Genomic DNA, 15,080 nt, shown 5'->3' with positions numbered 1-15,080 from the left:
TAATAAAAAATAATCCCTATATACCAATTCTTGGTTCCTCTCTTTGCTGCAATGTACATTAGTCATGTAGTTATCAATGTGTATGTTTGTCAGGTTTGGCTAACATATGGCTAGTATTTAACATATGGCTAGTATTCATTTATAACTGTTCATGGGTGGGGAGAGGTGATGTGACAGAAGGGTCTTGCATAAAACGCAGCATAGCCAGAGCTTTAACCTAGATCTCTCAGTCGAGATTCAACACATCATCTGAGATGTAAGAGGAAGTCATTACTCCTTGTAGTTTTTGTTGGCATCCTACAGGTAGTTGTCTTAATCCAGACCCTATTTATATATTTTAAAGAACTATGCTGTCCAATTGTGTGGAGGCGCAGTGGCCTCATGGTTAGTGCACACAACTCTGGAATGACCGGTCTGGGTTCGAGCCCTGGCCAGGGACATTGTGTTGTGTTCTTGGGCAAGACATTTTACTCTCACAGTGCCTCTCTCCACCCAGGTGTATAAATGGGTACCGGCAAATTTAATGCTGGGGGGGGGGGGGGGGGGGCTACCGGTAACCCTGCGATGGACTAGCATCCCATCCAGTGGGGAGTAGAAATACTCCTAGTCGCTTCATGCTAAGGAAACCAGGATAAGCTCTGGCCTGGTGGCCACTTGGCTTGCATGCAGACTTTACCATGCTGTCCAATTTGGAAATGACTGGGTGAAAAAAAAAAAAAAGAAAAAAAATCAGAGGACGGCCAAAATTGGTTGACGCCATATAGGAAGTCCACATTTTTAATTCAATAAACCATCCCCCAACTAATTGGGAGATAATTTATGATTGCACATGGAACTGTCCAAGTTGCTTGGAAAGTTGGATACTAAATTACCCATTGCAAATGTTAAGAATTAGTTTAGACAGTTTGCAAAATAATTACAAATAACCGTGCGCACACTTGCTTGGGATTTTGGGCTGGCGACATAACTAAGTACCAAAATACATTGTGGTTAATATGGTTTTATAAGGAAAAAAAACCTTAACCTTTTGGGGGTGGCACAACTTTAAAAAGCTTACATGTATAATTATAGAGTGACTTTTGACTGACCCTCCCTGTTTGACATGGAACAGAATGAGTGGATCATAAGGATATTGACTCACTAGTCAAGGTAGTCACTAGACATACAGGATTGCAAAAACACAATTCAACTCTGCCTAGTGTTTTATTCTCTATACTATTTTCAATAAATATACATTCATGCTTTTAGTATTTATTTTAGTTAAACTTAAGTTAAAAAAATATGAGAGTCAGTGACAGAAGCAAAAGCAGTGTGCTGCAACTCTACACCAAGTTTGCAAAAAAGCAACCTTTTTCAACTTCAACTCAGGAAGTTGCAAGTCAAGTAACTCAAGTGCAGTCAAGCCTGCAGTAAGGAGATACCATTGAAACCATGTCCACTCATGGGAGGTTAAATGGTGGCAGAGACCACCACGAAGAGTCCATTTTTGGGAATTGAGTGTCCACACATAAAGTGTCCATCAATGGAAGTATCCATCACTGAAGGTTTGACTACAATGTACATGTTCATGTATAAATTAAGTACATGTAGCATACACAAAGCAATATTTTTGTACAAGTTAAACCTATTGCAAGTGATTATAATTTTATGACAAAATTAATGAATGTGTAGTCTGACTCCTTCCAAAGAATGTACATTTCCGTTAAATAGAGTACAAACACTTTTTAAGATATAGGTACTGTCTATGAATCAGATGTAATAAGCTCTACCCTACAAAAAAACATGAAAAAAAGTGTGTACTCCGATTCCTTCCAAAGGATATGTACCTTTCTAAATACAAACACTTTTTGAGATCATAATAAATACTGTCTGTGAATTCTACCCTACTGGAAACTCTTAAATGTAAGTATGATGTAAATATTTACACAGATTTTTTCTGACTCTGTTGTCAGATAAAACGAAATCTTAAGCCATATGTGTCAGTATACATGTATCTAATAGCTTGCTCCAGACATTCATTGTGGTGGGCAGCATAAAATATGTTGACAGAAAAAGGTGAAAAAGGGAACAAAATCTGCGACAAGCACTGTACTACTGTTGTAAATAAAAATGTCAGAGTTTTATTCATTTGGTAGCCCCATGCACTGTTGACACTGTTTTCATTTAATCTACTATATGCATGAGTTTATCTTAGTATTCTATGTACACTGCACAATTTCTTGAAAACTCATTGACACTCAAACAGCTTTTGTTATAATAATTATTTTTAAGTGCATACACTCAGTAGGTCCTAAATAGGTTGTTCTCTAAACAAGGTTTTCAGGAGCTTTCCCCCAAAACTCTTGACAAAATTTGGTAACCTTTTAATTAAAAAGTACTTTTATTTGTTTTCATAAGACATGTGGACAACTGAACCTGGTCATTGAAATACTGAGAAATCACATCATATCATCTAATTCATGGTTTGGCTGCTTTTGAAGCTAGAACCTACAAGTTGTCTGTAAGATAGCATGAAGTGACTAAGAGAACATTGCTAAGCACTGATGGAATCCTATTTCAGGTTACCTTGCAGCATTTCCCCTGGCTGACCTTTGCTAATCCATTTTATACTCCTTAGCACAATTAACAGTACTGTTTGAGTCAAGCTATCTTACCCACACAATTAAAACAAGGCACAAACCCAGGAATCTCAATCTAGCATCTAGTTCACTTATGATGAGGGCATTGTACCATCCAAAGAAATAAACTATGGGTAATGATCTTATTTGTGAACATTGCACACTACATTTGGTTACTTGCACACACCTTCTCAATAATGTACAACATCTTACCAAATATGACTAATAAGTTATTAAACAAAGTCATCAGCCTGCTAGAATTGCAACCGAAAATCAAGCCAGCCATTTGCTGGAACAGCTGAAAATTGAGTCTTCATGTACCTGTACATCAGGTCTGTTCTTGAATACTGTCAATGCAAAGCGTTTTGTGTTGAGCAAGTCTAAGATGTAACTGTTGACCAGTCTCACAATGTCCATGACGGTGTGCCATTACAGGTTTCTACTTGGCTGCTCATTCAAGGGAGAGCTGACCTCTGGCTGCGGCACCTGCATCATCTCAACTTTCACGGGTTTGTATTTCACCACTGGACGAAGGTGACGTTTAAATCTACAAATCCTGCATTCTTTACTGTAGCATGCTGATAGTGATACCACCAAACCCAACACCAGGACAACTATGGCAATCAGGACTCTGAAACCAAAGGAAATGCTGATTGTGTCTCCTGGAATCTCTGTGGGACCCTGCAGTGACGGTGCAGCCGACATATTATTTTTCACTACACCATACATCCACAAGTCATTTAAAATGCCATCAAATCCTCTTACATCATGCCCAGCCCCTCCAAACAGCCACAGTTGGTTTTCATAGAAGAAAGACACAGCACTCTCTCTTGGCCCAGGAATATTTCGTGGATCAGCCTTACCTTTCTCGCTAAAGAATGGTTGACCTTCTCCCCTACTTAAACCTCCTATCCATGCCCACTGGTGGCTTGAACCATTGTACATCCAGAAGTCAGACAGGAGACCTGGTATTGCAAAGGCACTGGTGGAAAAGTTGTCAAACCCTGAGCCACCAAACATCCAGAGATTGCCATGCTGATCTACCCAGGAAGCAGCACCTTCCCTGCAACCTGGATAGTTTTTCTTGGAAGCAATTCCCATCTCACCATACTTTCCAGCACACTTTGTAACACCTGTAGTTCCACCTAGCTTTGTCCACTGAAGAGTTCCTGGTGAATAACTCCAGAAGTAGGAAGTAGCTAGTTTAGAGGATGATCCCCCGAACATGTACAAAACACCAGAAGGATGCACCCATGTTGTCGCTTTGGAACATTTACCGGGACTCACACTTTTGTTATTCTTTGGTTTGATTTCTACCCACTGTAGTTTGTCGAATGAAAACTTCCAGAAGTCATCAAGCTTCTTGTCTGATGTTGTACCACCAAACATCCACATCACCCCTTTCTTCATATCACACCAGTGGGCAGGTTGACTTCTCGGCTTTGGGGAGGCTGTGTTGTTGTGTAGAGCACTCCAGATCTTTCTTTCCATATCAAAAATGAATGTGCTTGAGGGTCCAAACACTACAGCCTTGTTTTTGTAGCTGCACGCAACACAACCAAAGCATGCAGGTAGTTTCTGATTGTTGTTAGTTTTGTTGTCATTAGGATAAAATTTCCAGAGCCTTTTTGTAATATCAAATGACCAGAGCTCATCCAACGTGGGCAGCTGTGCTGCTGATAATTTTTTTGCACCAAATCCTTTCCCACCAAACATCCAGACTGTTGCATTTGAATCACACCAGCTTGCTGCTCCATTCCGGGAACCTGGGTAGACTCGCGAGCCATCTTGTGTGGTGTGTTGGTTTTTGTGATCATTTCCTCCAATCCAGGTCCACAGTGCTAAATAGAAAATAAAGAATAAGAAATAATAAGTTATTACTCAAGAAAGAGAAAACATGTTCCATGTTTCTATTGACAAATAGATACATGAGTGGAAGATGTGAGAACAGGAAATGTTGTGGGAACATGAGCGGACAGGCAAGTGTTTCCACAACTTTTGTGAGTTCTCTCAAATTTTCATGAGTGCTTTTATCACTCAACAGAAAGTTCAGAACATCTATAGTACTTCTTTTAGAAAATATAGCATTGAAAAAAGAATCATTAACTTGTTTACTTTGATCATCAAAAAGTAAAATAATTCTCTTTGCTCATGCCATCATTACATCAACAGCTCGTGTTAGTTCTGTTTTCGTATTGAGTTATAGTCTAAACACAATTTTTACCCAGTCAGTGTGCATATTTTCTTTGGGCTATTCTCTTAAGATAAATCAATACCTATCATTGTGAAAAAAACACCTATAAGTGTGAACAGAATTAAATCTTCTGCCATAATTTGATCAGTGGGAATTTTTGCCATGTAATGCAGGTTGGATTTCCAGTTACTACAAAATGGACAACATTGGACAAATGGTCAACGGATAAAGTTCAACCATCCATTATTACCATGGAGGGGAGAAGGCAAACAGCGCAATCTCCAGGTTTTCAATTCTGTTGGGCTGGCATCTGTAATTTACTCTTATCAAGCAGACTTTATTACCAAAAGTTGTCCAAGAACCAATTTTAAAGGAAGAGGCAATTTGAAATAATAGGAACCAGTGACATTCACGAAGATGCAACTATGTTGCTGCAAAATTTAACCATGGTAACTAAGATTCTGGCTTTGTTGCAATGGTGCATAATCATCATTGTTTTGTCAAACTCTTTACCTACAACTTTCTAATTACTGTCTTCTTATTGTCCTACATGTACGCTAATAAGTGTAAGCTACTTTGCATTGTGAGGACCCAAGAGGAATGACACGCGCAGCATGCTCGCGTGTTGCAAACACAAGCCGTGGTCAGCACTATAAAATCCCTTCCCCATTTCGAAAATTCAAATTAGAAGACACCCCTTTTCTCGTTTTGTATTTGCCAGTAATTCAAATGACTACATGGCAAAGATACAGAACAGCGGAAAGATTGCCGAAATACGGCGACAAGTACAAGTACTCTTAGAATTATGCGCACTGCATGCATAATCAATAAGGAAGAACTTATTGAAGGAATCAAAAGGGAAATATGAGCTTAGATGTACAAATAAGAAAAGAAGGAATTAAGTTTAGGACGAAACGTTGTAGAACAGTGTAATACTCACCCTGAGCTTGCTCGTCATGCATTATTGCCGGCAAACTATCAGTAGCATGGAAAATCAAAGAGGCGTGTAAAAATACGACATGAAAAATCATAAAGCTTTGCATCTTCGGTATTCTCTCGTCTGTCGTAGATTCACTTCACACGGTCCAGATGAACAACATTAACTCGTTTGTAGTCTGGTGAAATGCCACTGACTTGTAGCGTCAAAGCTAAGGCACAAAATGTGCGTACAACTCAATTCTTACTTAACAAATACACACCGCCTTGCAACACAACAACAGAGCAATGAAAAATTGATTTGGTCTTAGTCCTCTTTTACACCACCCGCGTTCGGCGGGACCCCCGCGGGTGCGCTCGATCCGTCGACTTATGCAAAAAAAAAAAAAAAAAGGTCGCAGAATAAACGACAATGGAAACAAAAATAGTAATATAACTATAGCAACAAGAAGAATTGTTTGCTGATGAAGTGAAAAGCAAGAATATTATTATTTTCTCATTTCCTGGTAAAAAAGGGCTAAAAAATCATGCTTCTCTCGAAAGGTAGTGGGGGTGTTAATCTTTTTGTATCATCCTGAAGAACCACATGGAAGTCTCAAGACGAATTTTTCCGCCTTAGCAGTTTTTACCTATCACTTTTAGCCAACACGGCTTTTGTAGGAGTCCTGCGTACCTCTGGTTATGCTATGGGACATGTGGGTTGACTGTGGGCCACAAGTGTTACTGCTGACATCCTTTGAGCCCGTGATTATTTTGGTTTCATTTCCGATTTGGCGAAGATGTCGTCTGGAAAGCAGCTCGTTAAAGGTAAAAGTGGCCTGCGAATGATCGCTGTTTCTGAAGATGAACGTTGTCCTTTTCTTTTGGAGGAGCCTCACTGGACTGATGATAAACAGGTATAAGTTTTTCCTCATTTGTCCGTCGCAGTTTTGTGGTCTTTTCTTTCTAACTTACAGTGTTATGATCAACATTGATGTACGCAAGCAGGCATGCACTGGAATCACTGGCTGCATTCAACATCATGTGGCAAACAATTGTTTTTGTATCTTCTTTTGTAGTTTCCAAACTGTGTAAAGTGCAATCGGAAATTCGACTTCACTCATCGAAGGGTAAAACGTTTGATGTTAATCAGTTAAATTTTGCAATCGAATGTGCTTCATGAAAAGTCAAAAATAAGCTTATAATTAGCTTTAGTGAGCTTATATCAGGTTGTCCACACTTTGTTGATATTTCTTGAATGCTTGATATTGTGTGGTAGTAGAAACTACATATATCAGTTGTTGATACAGGCCAAACTGCAAAAGGTACTAAGTAATCCTATATCACTTGTGTTGTTCTAGAAAATCTTCATTAGATATTTTTTTTTGAACTCCCCCCAACCCTATGGTACTTCCAGTTTTGGTTCATACTTTCCTAATTAAAAATATTGGTCTAATTTAGACCCCCCCCCCCCCCCCCCCGGCTTGGGATTTGCAATAACCCTGAGAGTCCCGGCTGACAGGAGGCAGACCAGTTGGCTATTTACAAAGCGTGACTGAGGAGTTGAACTCTGGACTACCGAGAAACAAATCCTGTTAGTGGCAGGGTGAAGGCCTTGAACCTGGGACATCTGCATTACAACTCCAGTGCTCTAAACCACTGGGCCACGCTGCTTATATTGTACTGTGTAATATTTTGTGATATGATATTTTTGTATTAATGTTAAAGAGTGAAAAATGTGAACATTTGATGGCACAAGAAAATGTTTTGTATTTAGTGAGCTGGTGGAATTTCTCAAGTTTGTTTTCTCAAATCTTAAATTGTATTGCAGCACCACTGCCGACGATGTGGCAAGATATTTTGCGGCACATGCTGTGATCATAAAGTTATGTTACCGAGGCTCAGTTTTGTCGACCCTGTCAGAGTGTGCGAAGAATGTTCTCACACAGCCAAACGTGAAGAAGAGTTTTTTGAGAGACATCTGAAGACATTGATGACTGGTTAGTAATTATGACTCATTGTATGACAGGACTCAAATAACAATCAGCACCAGGCTTATGGGTGGTCTTTGGGTGGGTTAACTTTTTTCAGGGGCTCTCATAATAATATTGAAAGGCTGCAGGCAACAGCGTCCCCCTAGGTTTTTGGGTCATTTTTAAAAGTGCACAAAGTGAGCTGAATTTTGGCATATGGACTTTCATTTAGTATGCATGAAAAACATTGCCCCAATTATTTTTTTTTCTGGTGGACATTTTGTTTCTGAGAAATAAGGTACATGTACGCAAACTTCAAATTTCATATTAGTGGCTTTCTTTGCAATGCTTTTCTTAAAGCCAAAACAAAAGAAGCCTTTTGTTTCTTTGAACGGTAACCACCAAAAACATGCATAGTACTTCAGTGATTACTAACAGTGATTTGCTAATGAGATAAAGAACTACCTTGCCTTGTTTTGAGTTTATTTCCCTCTAAATTAGCATTTACCAGAAGAAGAAATGTTACATTTTGGGGGGGACTTTGGGTCTGAAAAATCGTAGTCCAGTGTATACAATGTACATCACATGTAAGAATATTGTCCTAAATTTTCCTTATTATAAATCATCTACATTCTTATTCATTGGCTTGGCTGATAGATGCTCATGAAAATAAAATTAAGAAAAAGAAAATGAATTGCCTTGTTGACTTTGTCATGTTTTAAACAGGTGCTTATTTTATTGTGGATGAGTCAGAGCCTTTGAGATTCCTTTGCAAACTTGAACATCATTCTCAGAGGTAAGGGAATGAAACAAAATGAGCCTTCATAATGGGACATTTCAAACAAATTATTAATTACTACATCTGTATATATAGTTATCAGTATCAGTATCAGTATTGCAACTCGGATTAGCTAGCATGGGAGATTAGTCTACAACTTAGGTGTGAGATTGACGTTTTTGACCTGTAGGCATGACACTCAAATTCCACAGGCAATGAGAGTTGGCAGGTAGCTTATATATTGTGGAACCTAATCTAGTTTGTACTCATCAGATGAAGTTCATATAATTAACAAATTTACGTTATACATAATAATTATGTATAACGCCTTATGGGTATTGTGTTCTAGTAAATCTGTATTGGTCATGGGTAACATTAGGAGAAAAAAATTCAAAAATGGGCATTAGTATTATATCTTCTAAATAAGTTGACTTTGTTTTCTATTTCGATTAGAGAACTTCTGTTTGAGTGTTCTGACCATGATAAATCAGCAGTCCATGAGCCAGTGATGTTAATGAAAATTGTATCAGCGCAGCTTGTGGCAAATGAAGGTACACAAAGACTCTATGGCTAAATTGTTTCATTTAATATATACACTTATGTCATGTACACTACAAAATGTACCTTGTTCTGTATAAAGCTGGAAACGTTTAGCTTCAGGCAGCCCATTTCCTGTTTGAGTAGTATGTTGTCAGTTCGAGGTAGGATTTCAGCGTCACTTTTCTTGTTAGATTTGTAGGGATGAATTTCTATGTACATGTAGCATTAGTCAGGGCTGTGCTCTAAAAGTATGTGGGTGCCAGAGGCGACTAACTTTTACCTTTGTGTGACTGGAAAAACCTTGCTTTTTTCATATAAGCTTAAGTGCTGGGCACATAGGATTTTATGGTTGGGAAACTTTGGGCTCCTTGTTATTTTTCTTAGATCACAGCCTTGAAATGATGGTGCTATTCAATGCTGTAAAAAAATGAATTTGAATTGTTATGCCTTATTGTACCTTTTGGAACACTCCTGAGCGGCACATTAGGTGAGCTTAGTTGAGTCATGTTTCTTATTTTGGTGAGATGTAGTCTCACCAAAATACCCATGGTGAGACTAAATGAGCCTGCTATGTCACTGAAACGTATCGAAAAAGGTACAATTTACCATACAAGTGACCATGATATCATGGCCATATCAGGTCAGTGACTTGATATCACAGGATATCAGGACAGTAGACATGGCCTCTTATTGGCTAATTACAGTAAAAAATAATTAGCTTAGCGGTAATATTTGTTCTGTTTAGAGAACTCCTCTGTTAGCGGCCTCATCTTAAAGTACAAAGAACACGATGAGATGCTGGAGGTTAAACTCACTGTGGTACCTTCACCTGAAGAACACAGAAAACAATCACTCACCTGGCTAGCTGCCATGCAGAAAGTAAGTGATCAATGTCTGAATTCTTCTTGTGCAGGCAGGTGGTGAGAAAATTCAGAACAGATCATTTGAATTAAGAGCATGAAAGTGTTACATGTGTAGGTGGTTTGCAGTTTTTGGAGTGACTCAGTCTGTGTTTATTTCTTGTTCCAGGCTATAAAGATGCTGTTTGAGGTGGGAAACTAGACATCATGTACCGTTAGATCTGCAGGGTCAGAATAAATTTATATGATCCACAAGTGATGAGCTGGGATTAAAAACTGATTTACCTGCTAGATCAAGTGAAGTACCAGACAGAATCAAAATTACAGAACAATTCAGTCTGTTTTTAGATGTTATAAGTCCTTCCAAAGTACAGGTAGTTACCTGTAGGTAGCATTAGAAATGTAAGATTCACTACATAGATATGCCTTTGGTGCAGTTATCAACAACGTTTTCTAAAAAGTGTTCACTTTGGTATGACAACAAAGTTGTGCTAGATTGACTGCGCTAGTGTAGTTGGGTCAAACCAAATCATTCCATCCAATCATAGAACAACAAGAAATTGTAAGCTGACAGATCAGTAGGGAGAATTTCTTATAATGTTGGCAGCACATTTCCCTTTAATAATATAGTCTGATTGCATACTTTGGTTTGGTATAAGGACCATGTTTTATTGGAGTATAAAACATACAAGAGCTAGATATGTTTTATGCAAAAATACAGGCGATACTTCACACACTCTCATTGGTCGATAGGTTTGTTTAGATGAGATTATGTGAACACAATTTTGTGATGTTTTAGATTCGCACATATTTTTGAGAAATATTTTATAAAAGCAATAGACTACTTTTTCCATGTTTACATAACCTCATCTAAACACTTAGGGGATTGGGAGCCCTCAACCGCATCTCTGGTTTGCATAATTGTCTCAAATTCTCTAAACCCTCCTTGTGTTTAGATGAGGCTATGTACACGTGAACATGGAAAAAGTGCTCCACTGTTTAATTGGTTTGCATACTTTGACAGTACAATACACTGTATATCATAAAGCATATGAAGAAGCTTAACCTGATATTATGTATTATACTGTCGTAAAACAATTTGGAAATATAAGAGCACTTGAGGAATAAAAATGTATATAAGACACTTGTCAGTGACTTGTGTTTTCAAAAGTTCTCTCGTGTTTTCAATTCCCAGTTTCTTTTATGGATGTGTAGAAGGCCTTGGCTTCTTGACTGGATAATTAAAAAAAGTGTATAGATGTGGCCCGCAGTTCTGGGTAGGATCTTCCTGTAAGAAATATTGGTAGAAAACTTGAAGAGAGCTTTTAATATGTAGCTAATTTACATAACGTAGCAGTTTAAAGTAGAAATTCAGGTTTGAAGATGTCACATATTTTAGTAAGGAAGAAAGTAATATATAATTAAATCACAACCAGGAGCCATAATCGGGGACGGAGACCGTAAGCGCGCGCCATTTCAAGTATTGGGGTTGTCCCCATGATATGGGACAATAATTCTATTTTTAGAACAAATTGCGCCATCACCTGTGGCACACGCGCGTACATACTGCGAGGATTTTTGCGGATATCGCGCGGGGGAAATGGCGTCCGAAATTCCCGAAATGTTTCATGTTTTTGCCCCACAACTCAACGCGTTTACGTCTGTTGGAATTTTGCTTAAGTATTTTCGTCGTGAGCTGCTCCAGTTTGAGTGAAGTAAGACAGTGTCGAATTTAGGTATGTTCCGCAGTAAGCTTATATATATCGCTGACCAAGTTGTGTTCCGACTGATGGTTCTTTCACATGAGCTGTACATTACTCCACTTTAAATTTCACATATGTTGAAGATTAACAGCTTTTCCATTACACAGCAAAAAAACTAGCTGGATATATTTAGATATAGCAGAGCTTCAGGACTTCATAGTTTCCTAACTCCTCTTGCCACACGCTTGCGAGGAATTTGTCAGTCTATCGCGACCGAAAAGTAAAACAAAATAATTGCTAGTTTGAGTTTCGCTTGAATTGTGAACAACGCTTGATGTTTCATCAAGGCTTAATAACTTTACGTCCGTAGATACTGTTCAGTTTTATTCGTGTAAAAATCCAGTAAATTCTCTGTTGTCGATGAATTTGAGCGCCCGCCGATGCGTGTTTTGTACAGTTAGTAAACATGGCAAATTGTATTTCCGCCGCACTTTCGTGTGAAAGCGTACATCGAACTCAAACAATAGCTCTATAGTTTTTAAATATTTTTAAGATTGATAAATGTTTGAGAACATATTAAAAGCTAAGCTGAAAATATGTGAATAAAGCAGAAACAATCAGCAAAGTTACGATGACGCTTTCTTTAATCAACTTGGAATAACGATTTCGATTTTGATGATCGAGTTATCAAAACTCCTTGTCTATTTTCATTTTGGCAGTGTAAAACTTCACTATGCTTATGTTGAAGAAACACACATGATGTTAGTAGCCCTTTTTGCATTCGTGAAATTTGTTGCAGCATCTCAGCACAAAAGATAACGAAAGAAATCTTTGTCAAGATTTGTTGACAATAGAAAACACCGACTCGGACTTGAAAGTGCACGAGCTGCATGCACTATGCAAATGAGCTAATTGTACGCGTCAGACTTTCCTTTCAAAAACTTTTGCAAACTCACCAAACAAGCAGAGACAATAAGAAACCATCAAAACAGGTTTTGGTTATGATTAAACATTGTCTGAGAAACTCACAAATTAGCTCGATACCAGAGTAGAGAGTTTTCTTGCTATATTCTTAAGCATACGCGTAAGCTTACAACTAGCGCGAGCAGATCTTATTATTCATTCCCAGCGCGAGATTGAAGTCTTGTTTATGACCCTGAAAAACCCACCTTTTCCGTTAGCTCAGAGCATAAAACTACATATAAGCGCCCTGATTCGTATTCCCTGCCTTATTCCCTGCCATCGCTGTGAAAAAGAGAAGAGAATCTCTCAACTCTCACCATTTGATCACGCAACGTGACAACATCCACGCGAGAGCCCCTGACATGTGCGTGAATCCGCGCGGATATATGACGTCAGGATGGCGCAATTTGTTCTAAAAATAGAAAAATTGTCCCATATCATAGGTGCGCGCGAATCCCGAGACTTACGGTCTCCGTCCCCGATTATGGCTCCTGATCACAACTTCATACTGTATACCAATAGCTTGGATTTGCCAAGATAATGACAAAGGTAGCTGGGGCAGATCTAGGGGGGTTCGGGTTGGTCAAACCCCCTAAATTGAAAAAAAAAATGAGACATTATAACGTGCTGACTTGGCCTTAGAATGCCAGAAATCTCATTTCTGAGGGCCTTAATTGTAAAAATTTTCTGAAGGAACCCCAGGAACCCCTACAGGGGACCGCCTTCGATAGTTCATATCTCGAATCCCCTTCTCTAAAATCCAGTATCTGCCCCAGGGTAAGAGTTAGCTGCATCCTACAAAATAAGGAAAAGCAATCGGTTTTACTCTAGTTAGCCTGTAGGAAGCCTTTATTTCAACACGATGAGTTTTAAAGCTAAAAGCTTGTGGGGTCGTGATGGATATAGGCATGTAATGGTGCATAGGTCTATCTGGCTTTTTCTGTTTGGACACAATGCATAAGCCACAAAATAGCATGGAGGTGTTTTTAAGAATTACGAAGTGGCAGTGAATTATCTCTTAAGTCAATGAACTTCATTTTCAGTTGGCATCCCTCCACTTTTATTTGGGTACCCGTACAGGAGACGATCCTTGACTGTCATTGTCTGTCATTGTCAGAGAAAACCAAGGAAAATCCAAACATTGAGGTCGGCCGTTTACCTTCATCTTTTCACGGTATAAAAGCTATCCGAAAAGATTAATAGCCATGACATTTGCCAAGTTAGGCGTTCGCTTTTCTTCGAGATATCGCCACATATGATTTTGGCCTCTCAAGCGTAAAAGAAATACACTGTAGCCGAACTTTCTGGCGACTTTAGGCTAGGCTAAAAGATACTTGTTACGACTTATATGTTTATTACAATTTCAGAAACTCATATTTTAGCGGTAATATTTGTTATTAGTTGTCTGAGATATATTAGACGTCTTTGACTTTAATACTACGGTTTTCACGAGATGCCAAATATCGCCGCCGAATCGTTAATGAGCGTGACCCAAATTTTAGCCATTTGCAGTTTGTTGTTTCACAAAAGTGCGGCAGTTTATTTCCAGAGTAAGACTTTTTTTTTCGATAGACTTGCACCGTTATCAATATCCAGGTTAGTTAAAATTGGTATCTACAAGCAAGGTCAAGCAAGTCGGAATACCGTAATTGGTCTCGCAACGTCCAATGAAAATCTTCAGTAAACAAGAAAGATTTCGCGCCAGAGTTTTAGCGACGAATATCACTTTCTTTCGACTCTCTGCGATTGTGATTCCAACCTTCCAATGTGACATTCATCGCTAAAAATGTGGCGGGAAATATTTCTGACAGAAGATTTTCATTCGATTTTGTGAGACCACGCTCATTAACGACTCGGCGGCGATATTTGGCACTTCGTGAAAACCGTTGTCAAAACGAAAAACGTCTAATGTATCTCAGTACACTAACTAAGGGACAAATATTATCGCTAACATATAAAAGGTTCTGAAATTGTAATAAATTAATAAGTCGTGAGAAGTATCTTTTACGCTTGCCTTAAGCTGCCGGAAAGTTCGGCTACAGTGTTTCCAAACGATTGAGAGGCCAAAATGATGATGTGGTGATATCTCGAAGAAAAGCGAGCGCCTACCTCGGCAAATGTCATGGTTTATTTTTAAGGATACCTTTTATGCCGTGAAAAGATGAAGTTAAGTTTTCCCTGACAATGACACTTAACTCTTCGCAAATTGGTGCAGGCTAAACTATAAATATATTTTATATTCTTAACATATTTTACAGTATGGTCTCATTTGTGTGGCAAACAGTCAGCATTAAATTTGCCAGTAACTGAGATCAAAAGGAAAACATACTATTTCAGATACTGATGATTACTGGAAGTATAAAGCGAAATTCATGGTTTAAGAATCCCATGTATTAGCTTATTAAGGTCGACACCAAGAAACTGGTGTTGAATCGTGTAGTTTCAGAGACGGATTAAGGGGAGGGATGAGAAGTGGATTGGGTGGCTAGCCACCCCTCCCTCGGAGAAGCAAAAAAACGAAAAAAAGAAAGAATAA

General features: G+C 38.7%; 2 protein-coding genes across 2 annotated transcripts; one reads left to right on the top strand and one right to left on the bottom strand.

The window, feature by feature from the left end:
* Positions 1 to 1,173: 1,173 nt before the first annotated feature.
* On the bottom strand, positions 1,174 to 6,086 carry LOC145485989 (uncharacterized). Its single transcript, XM_081464664.1, has 2 exons — positions 5,753 to 6,086; positions 1,174 to 4,459 (listed from the first exon to the last, which is right to left on the bottom strand). The coding sequence occupies exons 1-2, from the start codon at positions 5,853 to 5,855 to the stop codon at positions 3,048 to 3,050; spliced, it is 1,515 nt and encodes a 504-aa protein (XP_081320790.1). The 5' UTR covers positions 5,856 to 6,086; the 3' UTR covers positions 1,174 to 3,047.
* A 48-nt stretch (positions 6,087 to 6,134) lies between these two features.
* Positions 6,135 to 15,080, top strand: LOC145485990 (zinc finger FYVE domain-containing protein 21-like). The gene is made up of 7 exons (XM_081464665.1): positions 6,135 to 6,644; positions 6,807 to 6,857; positions 7,559 to 7,727; positions 8,427 to 8,496; positions 8,932 to 9,029; positions 9,764 to 9,897; positions 10,048 to 15,080. The coding sequence occupies exons 1-7, from the start codon at positions 6,528 to 6,530 to the stop codon at positions 10,078 to 10,080; spliced, it is 672 nt and encodes a 223-aa protein (XP_081320791.1). The 5' UTR covers positions 6,135 to 6,527; the 3' UTR covers positions 10,081 to 15,080.

The sequence above is a fragment of the Orbicella franksi genome, chromosome 4 (assembly GCF_964199315.1).
Source record: "Orbicella franksi chromosome 4, jaOrbFran1.1, whole genome shotgun sequence".
In the NCBI taxonomy this organism is placed as follows: Eukaryota; Metazoa; Cnidaria; class Anthozoa; order Scleractinia; family Merulinidae; genus Orbicella; species Orbicella franksi.
Note: the sequence above shows the minus strand (reverse complement) of the source record. Positions and strands in the feature narration are given on the sequence as shown.

What these genes read in the sequence shown, in the direction of transcription:
- LOC145485989 (XM_081464664.1), bottom strand. Translation starts at nt 5,855, where the DNA reads ATGCAAAGCTTTATGATTTTTCATGTCGTATTTTTACACGCCTCTTTG. An exon ending in GCATGACGAGCAAGCTCAGG is followed by an intron (nt 4,460 to 5,752) that starts GTGAGTATTACA and finishes TTTTCTATTTAG; the next exon opens with CACTGTGGACCTGGATTGGA.
- LOC145485990 (XM_081464665.1), top strand. Translation starts at nt 6,528, where the DNA reads ATGTCGTCTGGAAAGCAGCTCGTTAAAGGTAAAAGTGGCCTGCGAATG. An exon ending in ACTGGACTGATGATAAACAG is followed by an intron (nt 6,645 to 6,806) that starts GTATAAGTTTTT and finishes CTTCTTTTGTAG; the next exon opens with TTTCCAAACTGTGTAAAGTG. An exon ending in GCAGCTTGTGGCAAATGAAG is followed by an intron (nt 9,030 to 9,763) that starts GTACACAAAGAC and finishes TGTTCTGTTTAG; the next exon opens with AGAACTCCTCTGTTAGCGGC.